We start from the raw sequence: 19,770 nt of genomic DNA on the forward strand, positions 1-19,770 counted from the left end.
TCCAGAATAGGGGCATTACGCCCAGAGCTGAAGTGATCTACAGCCCACATTTTTGTCTTTGGCTCGGGGATCCCAAAAGCCACATATAATCAACCAAGATCTCAGTTCAGTTCAGTCACTCAGTTGTGTCTGACTCTTTGAGACCCCATGAATCGCAGCACGCCAGGCCTCCCTGTCCATCACCAACTCCCGGAGTCCACCCAAACCCATGTCCATTGAGTCAGTGATGCCATCGAACCATCTCATCCTCTGTCGTCCCCTTCTCCTCCTGCCCTCAATCTTTCCCAGCATCAAGGTCTTTTCAAATGAGTCAGCTCTTCACATCAGGCGGCCAAAGTATTGGAGTTTCAGCTTCAGCATCAGTCCTTCCAATGAATATTCAGGACTGATTTCCTTCAGGATGGACTGGTTGGATCTCCTTGCAGTCCAAGGGACTCTCAAGAGTCTTTTCGAACACCACAGTTCAAAAGCATTAATTCTTCTGTGCTCAGCTTTCTTCGTAGTCCAACTCTCACATCCATACATGACCACTGGAAAAACCATAGCCTTGACTAGACTGACCTTTGTTGACAAAGTAATGTCTCTGCTTTTCCTATGCAAGATCTCAAAATGAATTAAAAGGCAGTGCCATAACAGATTTGTCCTAGGACACTCGTGATTTTTCTGTATAATTAGGGACTCAGCATTTAGTCATCTCAGTTCATCAGATGACTTGCTTATTCAACCCCCCCCCCCTTTACTACAAGCTGTAGAAAACAGAGAAGGGTTTTATAAGCAGTCATTTAATCTTCATCCTAAGTTATTAATGGCTCTACCTTCTGACAGATGTTACAAAGCATCAGCCCTGACCTCACAGTGTAGAAGTTGGAGAGGCGGAGTTTAATGAATACAGGATGGCAGGAGGAAGAAAAAAGTCAGGGGAAGGCGGGAGACTGAGATGGCAGTTGCTACAGCAACAGTAAGGGTGCAGGAGGAGTGGGTGGGAATACAGGCAGGTAAACAGGCAGTCCCTGATGGCAGAAGAAACTAGGTGGGTGTGCTGACTGTCAGGGAAAGAGGCCACAGAGCCAGAGGGCTGTTAAAGGGGAAAGAGGCAAAGCCTAGAAAAAATGTTAAGCAGAAGAGGGTTTTAAAACAAAAATCACAATTTGATCCCTTCTACAAGAACACTTATACAAACAGTGGAAAACAGGGAGAGAGAGGAATGCAATGGGAAGGCCAAAGTGCTGATTGATGAGACGTGATTATAGGAAGACAGCCTGTTTCATACAGGAGCCGCTTACTGACAGTGTCCAAAAACCAGTCAGTCCTAGTTGGCAAAAATATAAATGCCTTAAGATAATGGTTTTCAAACGTTTTTATAGTAACCCTTTATAATAAGCTTATTTTATACTGTATGCACCCCACTCCAGTACTCTTGCCTGGAAACTCCCATGGATGCAGGAGCCTGGTAGTCTACAGTCCGTGGGGTCGCTGAGAGCCGGACACGACTGAGCGACTTCACTTTCACTTTTCACTTTCATGCATTGGAGAAGGAAACGGCAACCCACTCCAGTGTTCTTGCCTGGAGAATCCCAGGGACAGGGGAGCCCGGTGGGCTTCCATCTATGGGGTCGCACAGAGTCGGCCACGACTGGAGCGACTTAGCAGCAGCAGCAGCATACTGTATTCCAGTACACCCACCTTTATTTAGCATAAATTCATTAAACAACTTGCCATCTACTGTGTGCAGTGCACTCATTTTCCATTTTCTATTTAATAAATACTTGTGACCACCTAAATCAATTCCATGGTCCTATGGATTACTGAAAGAGTTCCCTACCTTGTCTTCATGCCTCTACTCTTGGCCCATGCTTCAGTTCATCCTGAATACGACAGCCAGCGGGATGCTGAACCGTAAGTCAGATTGCATCATTCATTTGCCAGTGGATTTCAACCAGGTTAAAACTCAAATTCTTTATAATGCCAACAGAGACCCTAGACACCTCTCCCCACCAATCCCTCATGTCTCTGACTCTACCTTCTAGCACTCTTTTTCCCTTACCTTACTTCAACCACATGATGCCTCCTTAGAACACATAAAACATCTGCTTCAGCGTCTTTGTACTTGCAAATCCTGAGGGATTGTTCCTCCCCAGATGTGAACGTGATTCATTCACTTCTTTATTCAAATATGCTCCTCAATTAGCCTGTCCTGATACCCAATGCAAAAATGAAACTTCCCCAACGCTCCCTGTCTCCCTTGCCTGTTTAGTTTCTACTAATGTCTAGTCAAGGCTATGGTTTTTCCAGTGGTCATGTATGGATGTGAGTTAGACGGTGAAGAAAGCTGAGCGCCGCAGAATTGATGCTTTTGAACTGTGGTGTTGGAGAAGACTTTTGAGAGTCCCTTGGACTGCAAGGAGATCCAACCAGTCCATCCTAAAGGAGATCAGTCCTGGGTGTTCACTGGAAGGACTGATGTTGAAGCTGAAACTCCAATACTTTGGCCACCTCATGCAAAGAGTTGACTCATTGGAAAAGACCCTGATGCTGGGAAGGATTGGGGACAGGAGGAGAAGGGGACGACAGAGGATGAGATGGTTGGATGGCATCACCAACTCGATGGACATGGGTTTGGGTAAACTCCGGGAGCTGGTGATGGACAGGAAGGCCTGGCGTGCTGCGATTCATGGGGTCGCAAAGAGTCAGACACGACTGAGCGACTGAACTGAACTGAATGAATCACTATCTTACATACCATTTACTTTGTTTCTTATTTGTCCTTTCCCACTGGACTATTACCTTTTATATCGCTTCCTGTGCATTCCAAGTGCTTAAACAGTGCCAGACATGTAACAGCATTCAATAAATAGATGCTGCATGATCTAATGGATCATAAGCAGCAATTTGAAACACTCTGACTTTAGAACATTTTAAAAAAAGGCTCCACAAAGGTTTACCTGGCTCCTGATATTTGTCTGCTCACAAAACCTAATCTTGAGAGGCAAGCAACAGAGCAGCAGAAAAATCAAAGAAACAGCAGGAGGCTTGGAGAACATCTAAGTCAAAGTTTTCTATTACAGGCAAAGAACTGTGGCCCAGAAAGTAAAATGATTTGCCAATGACCACTCAGGTCTTCTCTGCACTGACACCACCACACATCCTTCAAATGAGTTAAATTTATCTACCTGCTAATAAGTAGTCAATAAGAAGGAATAGTTTAACAGGTAAAAATGTATCTTAATTATATCTTGTACTTTAAAGCAAGTTTCTGGTATTTGTAGGATAAAAGTTCAAAAGGAAAATTAATAGTCAAACTTTAGGAAGTCAATTACAAGCTAAAAAAATAAGAAAATTCATTTACCCATTTTCAGAAAGTACACAGTGAATTCTATAGGCTTTGAACACATGCCCTACCCAATCATATCTAAAATTAGATAGTAATAAACATTTAGTTTGATGGATATCCTGAGACCAACAAGAAGACACGTCAATCAAACTATAGCATTTAGTCAATTTATTTTTATACCTTTCACTTTATTTTCCAAGTTTTCCTACAATGAACATAAACTTCTGTAATCAGAAGAAAATATGTTATTCTAAAATGTCATCTCAAACATACCCCTTCTTTAATTAAGGGACCATAGAAGATAGCTTTGAGAGAAGTATGAGAGAGTGGAATTTAAAGAGCTTAACTGCAACTTCAGATGATATGCTGCCCTACAGGATTCTGGTGCAGATGCAAATCTGAAATTAAGTCATGTTCTAAATTCTTTAAAAGACAGTTAAAAATTTGCAAATGACTCTAAACTACCAGTGTCCCTCACCATCCTTCTCAATGAAGGCAAATACTATCCCTCCTTTGAAAGGATTTTAAGTAATAAACAGGCCCCACCTTGGTTAGCACTGGGCACAGTACCAGGTTAGATCTGAAACTACACTTAGTTTGGTTTCTCTCTGCAGATATCCCACTTCCTCTCTCTGCAGATATACCATCCCACTTCCCAGGTACCTATAAATAAATGGCAAAGCGTATTATTGGAATAAAAAACCAATTCAAAGTGCAAAGTATTTTATGTAGAATCCAGAAACATTAGCAAGATTTCTGGAAAGTCTTCCATACATGAGTAAATTCATGGATAAATGAAGCCAAGATTACTAAGAGTATACCAAGATATTCCTGTCTAAAATACATGACTCACAACAGATAAAGTACAAATGGTCAAATCTAAGATCACAAAATAAAAAGTTCAAACTATGAAGAATTCACTGAAGGAATCAGATCACAACAGATACCCTTGAAGAAGCAACACATTTTTCATTAATTTCCAAAATGTTTATGTGTACATTGTATCAATAAACCCTTACAATAACCCTATAAGGTGGATAGTGAAGGTAACATTATTTTCATCTCAAACTGGAGGAGATCTAGGTCCTAAATGTTTATTATGACTTGGCCCTGACCATACAATAAATAAGAAGCAGAAACAGGGCCAACAACCAGTTGTTTTCTGCTTCTTGGTCCAACAAGATTTCACAGACTGCATGGTGGAGACGAATTATCCCACCCAGCAAAAAGAACAGCATCAGATGACAATGCATCAGGGACAGAAGGATTCATCCAAGTAACTCACTTCAGACTCTCCCCTGTAGTTCAGTAACTCATATATATATAGCTCATATATGCATGCCTTTACTGAATAACCATTTATTGAAAACCTGCTAACTATTCTAGATACTACGCTAAGCACATGGATTTAAAGATGAAATAAGATGGAAAAGACATCCTCAAGAATTAATGAGGAACAAGAAAGCCATCAGTTTCCTTCTATAATATGAACAATGTTGTAATAAGGGGAATATGTGCTGTGCAAGACATAGGAAGAATATCTATCCCTCCACTGGGAACACAGGAGAGGAGCAGTCACAAAAGACTTCCTAGAAGAAAAATCTAAGCTGACTCTTCACAGAGAGTCAGAGAGATGACTCAAGTTCCTAACTGGCAAAAGAAACAAGATAAATGTGGATATGTGAATACATGGATAAATTCCCAAAACATACTGATGGGTGAAATAGTCAAGTTGCAGAATAACTGCATAGCAGTACATTATCCGTGTGAAAAACATACCTCCATACAGAAACAAAAATCATGTATTTTCTACAGGTACATGTATAAGCATATAAAACCAAAGAAAAAGTTCTGGGAGCATACACAAACTCTTAACATTCATTACCCTCAGGAAAGGGGGCAGGAAACCAGGATTAAAAGTAGTCAGGAGGAATTTTAGCCTTATTCATAGTTTTAAAAGGAGAATGCTATTATGTATTACTTACATTTAACTTTTTATTTTCAAATAATCATAGATTCAGAGGAATCTAGGGTTTCCCTGGTGGCTCAGATGAAAGAATTTGTTTGCAATGCAGGTGACCCAGGTTCAGTCCCTGGGTCAGGAAGATCCCCTGGAGAAGGGAATGGCAACTCACTTCAGTATTCTTGCCTAGAGAATTCCATGGACAGAGGAACCTGGGGTCGCAGAGTTGGACATGACAGAGTGACAGTCATTTTCAGAGGAATTTGCAAAGAAATTTTCTTGTAAAAAGAGTTTGCAAAGAATAAAAATCATATGCTCATCTCAACAGAGATGCAGAAGAAGCTTCTGACAAACTTCAACAACCGTTTATGATAAAACTCTCCAGAAAGTGGGTGTAAAAGGATAACATAACAGAGGCTGTATATGACAAATGTACAGCTAATATCATACTCAACAGTGAAAAGATGGAAGTATTTCCTCTAAGATCAAGAACAAAACAAGAATGGCCACACTTGCCACTTTATGCAGCATAATTTTGAAGACCTAGCCACAGCAATCAGAAAAGAAAAAGAAATAAAAGGGAATCCAAATTGGAAAGAAAAAAGTTAACATAGTCACTGTTTGCTAATAATATGAGACTATATATAGAAAATCAAGAAGGTTCTTTGAACCCTTTACCCATACTCTCCCAATGTTACCACCTTGCATAACTATAGTATGATATCAAAACCAGGAAATTTATAATTGGTATAATCGATAGAGGGGAGAAGGCAATGGCACCCCACTCCAGTACTCTTGCCTGGAAAATCCCATGGACAGAGGAGCCTGGTAGGCTGCAGTCCATGGGGTCGCTAAGAGTCGGATACAACTAGTGACTTCACTTTCACTTTTCACTTTCATGCATTGGAGAAGGAAAGGGCAACCCACTCCAGTGTTCTTGCCTGGAGAATCCCAGGGACGGGGGAGCCTGGTGGGCTTCCGTCTATGGGGTCGCACAGAGTCGGACACGACTGAAGCAAGCGACTTAGCAATCAATAGAGCTTATTCAGATTTTGTCAGCTATACATGCACTCGTGTGTGTGTGTGTGTTTGTGTGTGTGTGTGTGTTGCTCTAGGCAAATGTATCATGTGTATAACTTCAAGTAGTCACCACCACAATACTTATGTGTACCATCACCACAAGACTTCCTTTTATAGCCACATCCACCCCTTCTACCACTAACCCTAACACCTGGCATGACTAATCTGTTCTCCATCTTATGAATGTTACATTAGCTCATGAACATTATATATAAATGGAAGCATGCAGTATGTATCCTTTTGAGAATGGCTTTTTTTATGTAGCATAGTTCATTTAAGGTTTATCCAAATTGTTGCATGTATCAATAGTTCAGTTTTTTGTTTTTTTATTGCTAAGTAGTATTCTATGGTATAAATGCATAGTTTTATTATTATTTTTTTAAACTACTTACAGACTGAAAAAACGTATGGGTAGTTTCCAGCTTTTGGCTATTATGAATGAAGCTGCTATGAACATTCATGTACAACTTGCTATATGAAAATAAATCTTCCTTTCTCTTGGATAAACACCCAAGAGTGCAACTGCTGGGTCAGATAATAAGTTCATTTTTAATTTATAAAGGAACTACCAAAATATTTTCTCCATATTTTGTACTATTTTACATTCCTACTCACAATGTATGAGTGATTCAGTTTCTCCACATCTTCACCAGCATTATTTGTATTTTACAAAGCTGAACTGAGAAGTCAGTCAATGTATTTTAAACCAAAAGACAAAACCAGACATTTTTGGCTTCCTTATGGATATATACAATACCACCTATGAAATATTTTTGTAGCCCCTGCCAAAAAGAATCAAACCTAAAACTGTTTTAATCCCTAGACCTAATACCAATTTATGAAAAAAACTGAGATAAGAGGGAACATGCTAAATGATGGTATAAACATGCAATCAGTACAACTGCCTCTTGGCATCTATGGGAGATTGAATCCAGGAACCCCACAGATATAGATATAAAAAGGGCCTCCTGTATAATCTAAAATGTGAGAAATTCCATAAAATAAATAATCCAGTTTCTTTAACAAGTAAGTTACAAGAGAAAAAAATGAAAGGTAGGAGTATCCATAGACTAAAAAAGACTTAGAAGCCATGTCAACTAATTGCTTTGTACAGACCTTATTCAAATCTATCCATAAGAACCAATTGTAACATTCAGGAGGCAATTAAGGAAATGTAAACACTAAATAGGCAATGGTATTAAGGAATTATTGTTAATTTTTTAGGTGTGATAATATTATGATTATGTTTTTTAAAATAATTATCTTTCCATGGAAAGTAATATGGCAATTTCTCAAAAAGTTTAACACAGGATCACCATATGATCCAGCAATTACACTCTTAGGGATGGAACCGAAAGAACCAAAAACAGGTACTCAAACAAATACTTATTCATAAATCTTAATAGTAGCACTATTCACAATAGCCAAAAGGTAGAAACAACTCAAATGTCCATCAGTAAGTGGATAAACAAAATGTGGTATATACATCCATACAACAGAAAATTATTCAGCCATAAAGAGGAATGAGATACTGTACTGATACATGCTACAATGTGGATGAATCTCAAAAAACTTTATGCTAAGTAAAAGAAGCAGACTAAAGGTCACAGCCATAACATGCAAATCCATAGATACAGAAAGCAGACTGGTGGTGGCCAAAACTAGGGGAGAAGTATTCTGGGGAGTTACTGCTTAATGGGTGTGGGTTTTATTTTGGAATGATAAAAATGCTTTGGAACTAGATAGAGGTGGTAGTTGCACAACACTGTGAATAAACTAAATGCCACTTAAGTTTTCACATTAAAATAGCTAATTTTAACTGTTTAAAATAGTTAATTTTATATCATGTGAATTTTATCTCAATTTTTAAAAAAGAATATCTTTCAGAGATACATACTAAAGTATTTACAGAGGAAATAATACAAAATTACATGGAAATGGAGTCATCTCAGTGGAAGAATAAATGAAGTAAGATTGTCCATGGGTTAATTATTGAAGCTGGGTGCTAAGTGTGATGGAGTTTATTTTACTATTTTTCTCTGTGTGTGTGTGAGAGAGAGAATTTTTAAACATAAAAAGTTTTTTAAAAAGTCAAGATTTGATTTTAAAGTAAAAATGTCTACTTGATTTAGGGGTGTGGTATCACCTCCCCCTGAGCAAGAGGAGTTGGAAAATATTAAAGGAAGGATATGAAGTGGAACATGCTTCCACAACTCCCATCCATTCACCAGGCATTCCCCAGATGCTCTGATCTGAAGCTAAGCCTTTTGCTATAAAAAGGCACATTTGTGTTTGGTGAAAATGAATAGACACAGGGAAGCTCTGGCCTAAAGCCTGAAGACCCTGGGTCCAAATGAACACAGCAGCAAATTCAACACAGATCTCTGAAAAATCACAGCTTCCACCTTGTAGGATAAGCCAAGTTGCCAAATCACCTGGGGTATGTATTAAAAAATGGCATATTCACAGAGTCTGCCCTGGATCGACAACTCAATCTCTGGGTCTGTGCTCCAGGAAGCTGCACTTTTAACAACCTCCCCAGGTGATTCTGATGCCCTCTGAAATTTGAGAATTACTGGGTTAGGATAATGGGGCCCTGGTGTCTTCTTGCAGAGCTGATTCTAGAGCTCCACCTTGTGGCTCAAACACTAGAAAGCAACTTTGCCAGAATTCTTGACTTCCTTACATCGCTAATTTAACTAATTGATAACGGTTCAAAGAGCTGCAAGAACCCTTATAACCTCCTCTAAGGGTTTATTCTCTACAGATGACATTTTGATCCATGCCATTACACTCAGAAGTTAATGAAAACATTACAGAGAGCTAACTTAGAAAATACATACTATTTCGGGATGAGTGTAACACTTCACTCATTCAATATTTACTGAAGGTCATAACATTCTAAGCATTGTGCTAGGCAACAGATATAAAACATGGCCCTGTCTTTAAAAATCCACAGAAAAACATGCAAAGTGATAGTGCTTCCTTTCTGAGAAGCAATTCCTGAGCACTAGAAAGAAAAGACATAATCTTTTATTTGGAGATAAAACATAGTCATAGTAAAGATGATGGCAAAAACAGTTACTAAGACTTGCAACATGAATGCCACAGACCCTAAGTACTTTACAGAGGCTCTGGATAGAGTGATCCTTTCTGCCAGAAGTGAGGGAAAGCTTCATTCATTCAACATGTACTCTGCGCCTAAACTGGGCTAGGTGCTGGGGACACAGTGAGTAAAAAAAGGAATGACGCCTTAAGAGAATGTTAGTTAACAGGGAGATAGAGCAAGGATGTCTGCACTGATGGGCTGCCATTTGATCTTGGACCTTGAAGGGTAACTAGAATTGGAATAGGAAAAGAAAAGATAAATTCTCCTTTACATGTGTTTATATGTAGAGGACAAGCTACAAGGGGAAAAGGGACACTGGCACCAGAGAAGGGGCTGACTGCTTGCTTAACAAGTTTTCATTTCGTCCATAAACTAGGTCATCCATTCATTCATTCAAAAAAAATTTTTTTTTCTTGGAGCATCTCGCATTACTGGTTCTGGGGAATATGGCCATAAACAAAGATAAGAAGCAGCCTCTAGAGCTCCTGGGTAGGGGAATGGCAGAAGTATGTTTAAGGACATGTGCTGTGTGCCAGAAGCAAGAGCAAGTTAAGAAGCCAGCTGACACCTTAGAAGTCGACACCTTATGGAAAGAGTAATATGGACCTGAAATAGGGCAGAGGCTTCAAGAACTGAAAATAGTGGCAGACACTAACACAGAACATGGCTGGTTATGGCAGAGGGAGTAAGAAATAGAAGAGGCATGTGGGACTCTGGGATTTTAGCCACGATCATTACAAGAGTGATGGTGACGTTAATAAAAATAAAGAACTTAAGGAAGGAATATAGTTTTAGGGAAAAAACAAGCTTTTATTATGGGTTTCAATAGATGGAACATTTGTCTGAGCACTGGATATGTTCATATAAAAAGTAAAGATGGGTGAGTGGGAGAGAAGAGAGAGAAAGCAGAGCATGAATGATTTTTTTTCCAGCCTTTGAAGCTGAACTCTTGGGCTGTATTTTCCCACAACAGTATGAGCAGCCCTCAACGGCAATGTGGCAGAGACTGTGTGGCTGTTCAGAAGACAAAGTTGCACTTAATTTGGTCTCTACAGAAGTAGGATTGGCACAGGCCCAGAGAACAGATATTTAGGCCCCAAAGCCAGGTGAGTTACTAAGAGCAAGCAAGTCCTTTTTGACAGCAGGAATTTGCATCTATTGCCCATTTACACAACACGTAAAAGCACCAGCTTATGAGGTAAGTCTACAGGAATTCCTGGCTTGTCCTAGTTTTATTATTGAGTGGGAAAGAACCACTCTTTTTATTATCCTTGTCAAAGCAAGACATTGTTACCTGTCACAGAACTAATAGTTCCTGACAAAAACTGACTGAAACTATAAAGAAACGAGAAAGGAGAGAAGTAGTGAGCGAGCAGACAGCTAAAACAGGCAATAAAAGTGGTGAGACAAGGAGAGTAACAGCCGGGGAAACTTCACTTTTCCTTAATGCTTTGGATGTTCAAGGAGCCCAGTTCTGAAAACTGCCCAGGGGTCACTGCAATAAACCAAGCAAGACATCACAACTGGGACACTGGCAGTGATAAAGGAGAGGATGGTTGTGAAAAGATACCAGTAGAAACAATTTACATGAGATAAATTAAACCTCATCCAAACTTGCAATTATACTTCTATATGTGAAGTTTTCTCTTATCTAGTCCTTATACTCAAGTTACCTACCTATGGTCCACTCATTTGCACTAAAATCCCCAAAGCAAACCTTCAAATTCCAAAGACTACAGGGTCAGGGAAGTAATACAAATGAGAGGAAACCACCTGGGTTAAGACATGAAGGAGTGGTGGAACCTGTAACACATCCTAAAGGTTTTAAGAGAAACCCGTGATTCAGCTTTGGCTGTTGCCATATGAGAATAAAGGTCCAATGATTTCAGGTCTTTTGACTTTTTCAAGAGATGTTAGAAATTTTGATTTGTTTCTGTGTAGTTTCCTAAACACTATTACATCATGTAGATCAAACAAAATATCCCTGTGGATTGAAATGGCCCATGGGCAACTAGTTTACAACTTCTGTTCTAAAACTTTACAAAAGAAAAATTAATAGCATGTTCAGATTTCCAGGGTTAGTGAGTGAAGCCGCTCAGTCGGGTCCAACTCTTTGCGACCCCATGGACTGTAGCCTACCATGCTCCTCTGTCCACGGAATTCTCCAGGCAAGAGTACTGGAGTGGGTTGCTGTTTCCTTCTCCAGAGGATCTTCCAGACCCAGGGATCGAACCTAGGTCCTCCCGCATTGTAGGCAGATGCTTTACTGTCTGAGCCACCAGGGAAGTGGGTTAAGAGAGCAAAAAACTTGGAAAGTCAGTGTACAAACTGGGGCTGGGCCATAAGACAGTGAAAAGTGAGGCAGAAAGTCTAAAGGACTCAGATTTTAGAGTTGGATAGGTCTGTATTAGAAAAATTTGAGAGGAATTTTGACAAAGTTTTATTTCAAGGAAGCACAAATGAAAGAAAACTAGGATATACAGGGTCCCTAATTGATTTAAAAGGGGGAAGGAAATAATACACATATACACGTTACTTCACCTCTCTGTATGTACCTTGACTTCATCATTAAAAAAGGAATAACAGAATCGACTTAATAATGCTGTCATAGGATTAAAAAAGGAATTATTCATATAACTGTCATTATCCCCAGCAAGTCATGTTTAATATATGTTAGCTATTCTTTATTATTATGAGGCACTGAGAAGTAAAGTAACATGCTCAAGATCCCATGGCTATTAAAGTGTACTGCCTGGCTTTGTATCCAGGATGTACTTCAGATCCTACTCTCTAAACCATCAAGCTCTTTGGCCTCCGTTTAAAATCTGTACAGACACAGCTCAGGCTTGGGGTAGGGCAGGAAAACCATTCTAGCATGGAACTAACCCTATGGTTAAGGTAGGAAGGAAAAGGTATTCAATGGGAGCCCCCTTTATTGTTCCACGGAGATATATTTGTTTCTAGGAAGCCAGTGGGCCACTTGGAGAAGGCAATGGCACCCCACTCCAGTACTCTTGCCTGGAAAATCCCATGGACAGAAGAGCCTGGTAGGCTGCAGTCCATGGGGTTGCGAAGAGTCGGACATGACTGAATGACTTCACTTTCACTTTTCACTTTCATGCACTGGAGAAGGAAATGGCAACCCACTCCAGTGTTCTTGCCTGGAGAATCCCAGGGACGGGAGAGCCTGGTGGGCTGCCGTCTATGGGGTCGCACAGAGTAGGACACGACTGAAGCGACTTAGCAGCAGCAGCAGCAGCAGTGGGCCACTCAATTAGGCCCAGAATGCACAGATGTGCCCAAGCTACTACAAGCAGGAAGTTACTGAGAAGTCGGCTAAGGAACCACAATAGGCTCTAAATCAAGAATCTTTAGAACACCGAGCGACTCATCCCCTTGGGATTCAAGGGTCTCTGTGAGAACCTGGTAAAAGCTCTCCTTGTTCCTAGAAAAAAATGCCACATGTGCTCCCTCAGATACACAAGCACACATCATTTTACCTGCAATTACAAGGGGTTCACAAATTCTCAAAAATCTCTCCTTAGACATTAAAGTACTCCTGAAATAGATCATCTCTCCTGTTCTAGGCTTGTCCTCCCAAGTGATTCAGAAGTGTCCCAAGATTTGGGGGCTGGGGTTTCTAGGCAGCTGTGTTAGAAGACAAATCATCCACTGCAATGCAGCATAATTAATCCCACATGGAAAAGACAAACGGCTGTCTCTTTTTCCCCACACCAACTTTCACTGAGAAAGTTCAAACAGAAAAGATCTGCACTTTAATCCCCAACACTAGAGGATGTGGAGAACAGAACCCCAAGAATATTTCATAGCTCTTTTTCTGTCTCGTATCCATAAAATCACACAGAACCTTAGAAAAGATGAAGAAATAGGTAAAAACATCCTAGTCTCCACAGCATTGTGCTCTTCCTTTTACTCCAAGAAAGGAATCAGTCAAGAATGCCAGTTAGCTTTACTAGATGACTTTTTCCCCATATGAGCTTTGAAAACTATAGGTTACCAAAGAAACCACATAACCTTACGCATAAATGAAGTAATCAAAACAAGAACATGATATTTTCCCCTATAAGACTTGTAACAGTTTATGTGTTAATGAAGGACTATTAATGAGGGGCTACGTGTTAATGAGATATACGTGGTCTTGTGCAGTTGAGAGGTTTGTAAATCAGTGCAGCCTTTCTTGGTGGTGGGAAAATTTGACAATTTTTATTTTAAAAAGATAAATTCTGTTATTGACAGATACCTAAGAAACTGTTCACTGTAGTTACTTTTGGAGAAAGTGACTAGAGACCAGCAAAGAGAAGAACTGTATTGACACAAACATTTAAAAAATATACAAGCAACAGAGATCAGCTTGAGATAGGATCTTATTTTTATCTTTTTCTTTACATTTTTCTGGATACAGATCCTAAATTTAGTAAGTGTTACTATAAAAAAAATAGCAGAAATCTCACTTAGAATTTTTTAAAGAGAAAGAAGCCATGTTTAGTGAAGGGATAAGTAGACAGGGGAGGAGGGCCCAAATACAATGCACAGTAGGAAGCTGGTGGAGGAAAATCAGGAGAAGCATTAACATTCAACCACCCTCTTCTCTCAAGACACTGCTGACATCATGAGCTACTCAAGCTTTCCACTGGGGATGAATAGCTCAGGCCTCATTCCAGTTGCCAGCTATTCATTCTCAGTATGGGAGATAGCAGGCTAGGAGAAAGCTGGCATCGTTAGTCCAAATTCTGCCTTTTGTGATATGGACAAGGCAGAACAGTTGCTCCTGAAGAGCACAAAGTGGAGAGAATGCTAAAGCTAAACACAGGAGACTGTCTTCCTGGCAGGGGACAAGCCTCCCTAAGCACACAGTGCAAAGGCACCACAGGGGTCCTGCCACTACATGCAATCCCGTCACATGGAAAAGGAAGAGCCAGGTGCACATGCAACAGAGAGCAGGAGAAATCTCTGCTGCCCTATGGAGCCTCAGGGAGCCCCGCTCAACACCAGGGATCCCCTTCTGGGATCCCATAGTTCCAACCTCATCAGACTGCCCCATGGAGAGAATTAGCTAGGACTGAAAAATAACCAAGGAAGATAATCCTCTGTACTTAATTGCCCCTTTCATCTGAGGCCCATGAAATAAACCATAACCTTGTTTACTCTGCATGATACTCTTTCGCAATAGTACCTTCAAGTGGGAAGTTACTGCCATGTGGAATTTTCAGAAGAGCTAGCAATGCTTGCAAATCTTTCATAAAGCAAGGTTTGGCTTTATATGCCATAAAAGGTCATCTCTCCCCCATGGGATTTAAGGAACATGAAAGAGGCTCCTACTTGCCCCATCCACATATTTCTCTTAATGATGTCTGAAATTCCCTCATAAGTGATTTGAATCATCAGCTCAGAATTGTCCTAAGTGTACTCTTTAATAGTGCAAACACAAGGGGAACACATCCCCTAACACTGCAGTGGTAGCTCTTAACCTTTACTGTTGTGGTCACTGGTCCTTTTGAGAAACTGAAAGAAAAAAAAAGAACACCCAACTTCCTCCTCACAAAAAACACACTTAGATGAATTTGGGGGTTCACAGTTCTCCTGAAGTTCATATCTCCTTCAGTCTGGGGTTAAGAGGCCCTAGTTCAGTAGTAATGAGTTTAATAAATCACCGTAATTCCCCTACAAGACCTTCCATGCATCTGGGGAACCATGGACCTAAAGATAGAAGGTAGTGCTAAAGCAAGGCTTTCCTATTGCAAAGTTTGCCTAGAATTGATCCTGTCTAGAGCCCAGATTACAATTTATGACTCCTCCTTAGCAAGGAGTGTGGATATCTCACACTGCCTGCCCCTTGGGAGTAGAGTTCTCCTGGCTTCAGAGACACCAGGATACGTTAGGAGATGTCCAATTGAGATCAACTGCCAACCAGGTTCTCACAACATGTGCTGGCTGATTATATTTCTTGAGAGTTGAGGCAGGGAAAAGTGTTAACATCTTCTGAATAAAGGGAGCTCACCTCTGAGGTTTTCGAATATCCCAGAGTCCCACTCCTTCCTTTGAATTGGCTGTGGCCAATAACCTGGGCTCCACAGGGTTAAACATGACACTGTGAAAGGCTGATGGATAGTTGGCCAGGCAGAAGGGCTCTGTGAAGAGAAAAATTCCGATCAGTCCAGTTTAGGCACTTCTGTGCCAGTGGCAGGTAGACAAGGAGGAGTGTGAAGGCAAGAAGCACAGCCTTTAACAACTACCCCCGTAGGCTAGAACCCAATGCAGTATATCATCCCACTAGCATGCTTACTCACAAAGTCCCCATGAGTCCTGGCACACACCCTCTGTACACAGAAAGTCTGAAAACAGCAACTTAAACACATATGCACAAAGTTTAAGCTATAATACTGAGAAATACACATAGCACCTATTTAGATCCTGTAACAAAACAGAAATGGTCATTGTAACCAGGAAGGTAAGCTGTTTTACAGTAAGTAAAGCTGAATTCCTCATGAGCTAAAAAAATTCACACTCAATTACTGGTAGGATTATTATACCTTAATCCAAATTTGCCAGCTTTAGAAATTAAGTTTTATAACTATACAGACTTAAAATAACAGTGCAGTTTTTCCTTCTGGTAATATTGCTCCCTAAATTGAAAAGAAAATGGCTTCAGTCTAGAATTTTAAGATTTCATTTCCAATGTTGGAATACTTCAAAAGAAAAAAAAAAAAGACATCTAATACTTGAACTTCTCTTGCATCCAGCCAGCTCCTATGTATATGAACTTCCCCTAGAAACCCTGCAGCCTCTTGCGTATACTAGCTGGCTCCAGGTGAGGAAGGAACCACTCTGCTGCCTGGGAGGACTCAATCCTGTGGAAGTTGTTTAGAAGCAGTAGGCGGAAAGCACTTCTCAGTCTATGATTCCGTACAGGATACGTCACAGGCCTCTGTGGGGGGAGAGGGCACAGGGAGTGCTCAATCATCTCAGCCAGGAGGCAGTTCAGACAAAGGAGAATTTCATCTAGGAAGCAAACCATTACATTCAACCATAGATGATGCTTTGGCTACCTTATCTTCCTGACCCTGAGAATAACCTTCTCCTATAGCCTGAACCTCAGTAATGAGCACAGACCAACATATTAAATGCTCCACATACAGAATAAAGACTAAGAGTCTGCCAGACAAGGCAGGCAGGACAGTAACTCGGGTACAGAGGTATGGTCCTGACAAAGCTGTACCAAGAATGGGGCTGTGGGTGGCACTGAGGGCATGCTGGAGAAAAGAGCCTCTGAAGACAGAGTGACTGAAATCTCTCTGCAGGAAATGAGCTGAAAAGGTGAATTTCCTGAAGAACTTCAGAGAAAGTCAACAAGATAAATTCTTCATTTTACATTCCAGAGATGCAAAGAAAACATTCAGAAGAGGAACTCACCCAGACAATCCCCCTTAAACAGAGTGTATCCTCTATTATTTTAAGTTTCTATACACAGTTAAGGTGAGAGTCTGTGGTTCTTCCAGCAAAATAAAAACCCTGGAACTAGGATGCAACAAAGTGCGCAACACCCCCATTCTCTTAAATAACCAAGAATATGTGCATTTCAGCACCATGCACACAGCTGGCCCTTGTGGCTACCCTCTACAAACGAGGCACCACACATTCTATTCCTTGCGGCTACTACACAACAAGATACTGTGGTGTTTACATTAGTACAAAGGTCTAGATTACAAGTGACTGGAAGAGGACTGGCAAAGGTGCCTCACTTCTGACTACTGAGGGGTAGGATGCAACCTCCAGAGACACACATTTATGTCCCCATATGAGTTTCCTCTCCCTTTACAGCACTTCCATCCAGGTTACTCAAGTCATAAACTGGATCTGTGATGAAGCTGACGTCAAACTCTGCAGCACAGTCCAACTACTTTGTGCACAGGGGCCCTACCTCCATGGGGAGATTCCCGGATGTCCCAGATGAGAACCCGGCCATCATCGGAGGAGCTGGCAAAAATGTTGTCATTCACAGGGCTCACTGACAAGCCATACACCGCATCTTCATGAGCGAACACATCTAAGGTCTCACTGCTGAGAGACAGAGAGCAGAGAGAGGCACACAGGCACACACATACACATAAAAATAGTGCAGAGTCCCAGCCCTCTAGTTTCTCGAATGAAGCTCTTTTCATTTCCAGGAGAAAGTCAACCCAGCTAAACCCAAACAATATTACATTTACTAAAAAGTAAGAAGTAGGTATTCAACTTTCAGGTTAAAAGAAGAAGGTATTATTAAAGAGACAAGACCTCACAACAAGTTTGTTTTTTGCACTGAGCGTATTTAAAAGTGACTCAAGGGAATTCCCTGGCAGTCCAGTGGTCAGGACTTGGTGCTTTCACTGCCAGGGCTCACGTTCAATCCCTGGGTGCAGAACTAAGATCCCCGCTGTACTCCTCCCCACCACGTGCCCACCAAAAAAGTGACTCAACATATGAGTTTCATGTTTTGATTTACTACAGAATGCATCTGCTTGTGTACAGTCTTGGGGAGTGGTGCTGGATTTCCAAAAAGTGAGGGAAAACAATAAAGTAGCCCTGATGCCAGCAAGGGAAGAAGAGGAATTCCTGATGTCTGGCATGTGAGAAAATGCATGGCCCCAAAGCCAAGCTGCCTCAGTTCAGATCCTAACATCACTTGACCTTAAGTTACCTAACATCTCCATGCCTCAGTTTCCTAATTGAGATCATAATAGTATTGCCTCATAAAATTATTGTGAGGGTTAAGTGTTTCCTTCCCTTTTAACCTCGCCCTTTAAAATTTCACCAGAAAACTATAATTTTATATCAACTTTGCAAATCTTTTTATAAATCAAAACTTAATTTCAAAACTATTACTGAAATCTTTTTTTCAGCAAGACAGTTGATTTTATGCTATTTACTTCAAAAAAAGAAGAACTATTTTGGTCTAAAGAGATATCTGCCTTTCTTCATATGAAAAACAGAGTTAATCACTTTCACATATCAACAATCTATTTACCTTTCAACATCATGGAGGATAACTTGCTCATCATTTCCTGTAAGGGAAAAAGCAGACATTTGACAATTCTTGCAAAGTGGTCCCATTCATATTACAATTCAGTATGTTAAAGATTTCAGGGAAAATAAATGGACAAAGTCAGTGTTAATAAAAATTAAGAGTGCTAATTAGAAAAAAGATTTATAAAAATCACTAGGAAGGATAGAATATACTTATAGAGAATTTTAAAAAGCATAATAGCAACTAGAAATAACACAATAACAATTTCCAAAATGCATTATCCAATGAATGATTAAAAAAAACAAAAACAAAACAATGGCTCTTCAGGAAAAGAGTAAGTGATCACCAGCAAATCAATCAACTATTCCAAGCTAGTGTTTTTTTGTTTGTTCTGGTTTTTTTTGTTTGTTTTTAAACAAAACATTCATTATCCGTGAGACCTGGAATAATATCTGTAACTTTTCTGTGTCTCAGCAATACAGGAATAATTGTGTCTACTTCATAGTAATTATGGAGATAAAAGTGTAAAAGCATTCAGAATAGAACTAGGCCCCCCAACAAATGTTTGCCACTATTCACATCCTCATCATCTTTTATAGCATTAAAATTTAATAATGATTTAATTAAAATTTAATGATGATGATACTAAATGACAGGAAAGTTTTTATCCACAACTTTTTTCTCTTGCATTCTCTGTATTCCATCAAGGCATCTAAAAATACTATACACTCATGATATGTGTAGTCCTGCCTTCAAGTGGTTTATATATCCAACAAATACAAACTTCAAAAGGAAGACAGTAAAAAAAAATTACCGCTCTATGCTAAAAGCATAAGCAGTAGAGATGTGGCTAGGTCATCTTTAAGTCCTCCCTGTAACTTTATTGTGGGTTTATACGAAGTAAATCAAACCCATATCAATGTCTTATAGGTTAACAGGCACAGTGTGAAGTGCTGAAGATCTGAGAGAAATAAGATTGAGGAATTCACAGTCTACCTGCATGAACAATTAATCGTGACAAGACAGGTTATCTGTAGTGATATGCTCTACTATGGGGACACAGATAAAGGGGCAATTGTGTCCTTTATGAGCAGGGTGAAAATACACAGCGAATATGTTTTTATGGGAAAGGAGACACTTGAATAGAAACTCAGAACTCTAACCAATGGAAGACTTAGGGTAATTGGTGGGGTTGGACAATAATCATGGCCTGTGGAAAAACAGTAATGGCACTTAAGATGGCAATGACTTAGGAATCTAGA

At 40.1% G+C, this 19,770-nt stretch overlaps 1 protein-coding gene across 7 annotated transcripts in view; it reads right to left on the minus strand.

The window, feature by feature from the left end:
• DCAF5 (DDB1 and CUL4 associated factor 5) overlaps positions 1–19,770 on the minus strand; it is a 97,238-nt gene that overhangs the window by 49,977 nt on the left and 27,491 nt on the right. For 4 of the 7 annotated variants that reach the window (XM_081513505.1, XM_081513502.1, XM_081513501.1 and 1 more), the window contains exons 3-5: positions 18,509–18,545; positions 17,423–17,562; positions 15,503–15,632 (exon numbers count right to left, since the gene is read on the minus strand). In XM_081513505.1, coding sequence (XP_081369631.1) covers positions 15,503–15,632; positions 17,423–17,562; positions 18,509–18,545 — 307 coding nt within the window. The remainder of the gene's footprint in view (positions 1–15,502; positions 15,633–17,422; positions 17,563–18,508; positions 18,546–19,770) is intronic. The other 3 variants (XM_081513506.1, XM_081513504.1, XM_081513503.1) reach the window with 1 other exon arrangement.

Source organism: Giraffa tippelskirchi, chromosome 7 (genome assembly GCF_054371585.1).
Source record: "Giraffa tippelskirchi isolate mGirTip1 chromosome 7, T2T-mGirTip1v1.2.pri, whole genome shotgun sequence".
Taxonomy (NCBI): Eukaryota; Metazoa; Chordata; class Mammalia; order Artiodactyla; family Giraffidae; genus Giraffa; species Giraffa tippelskirchi.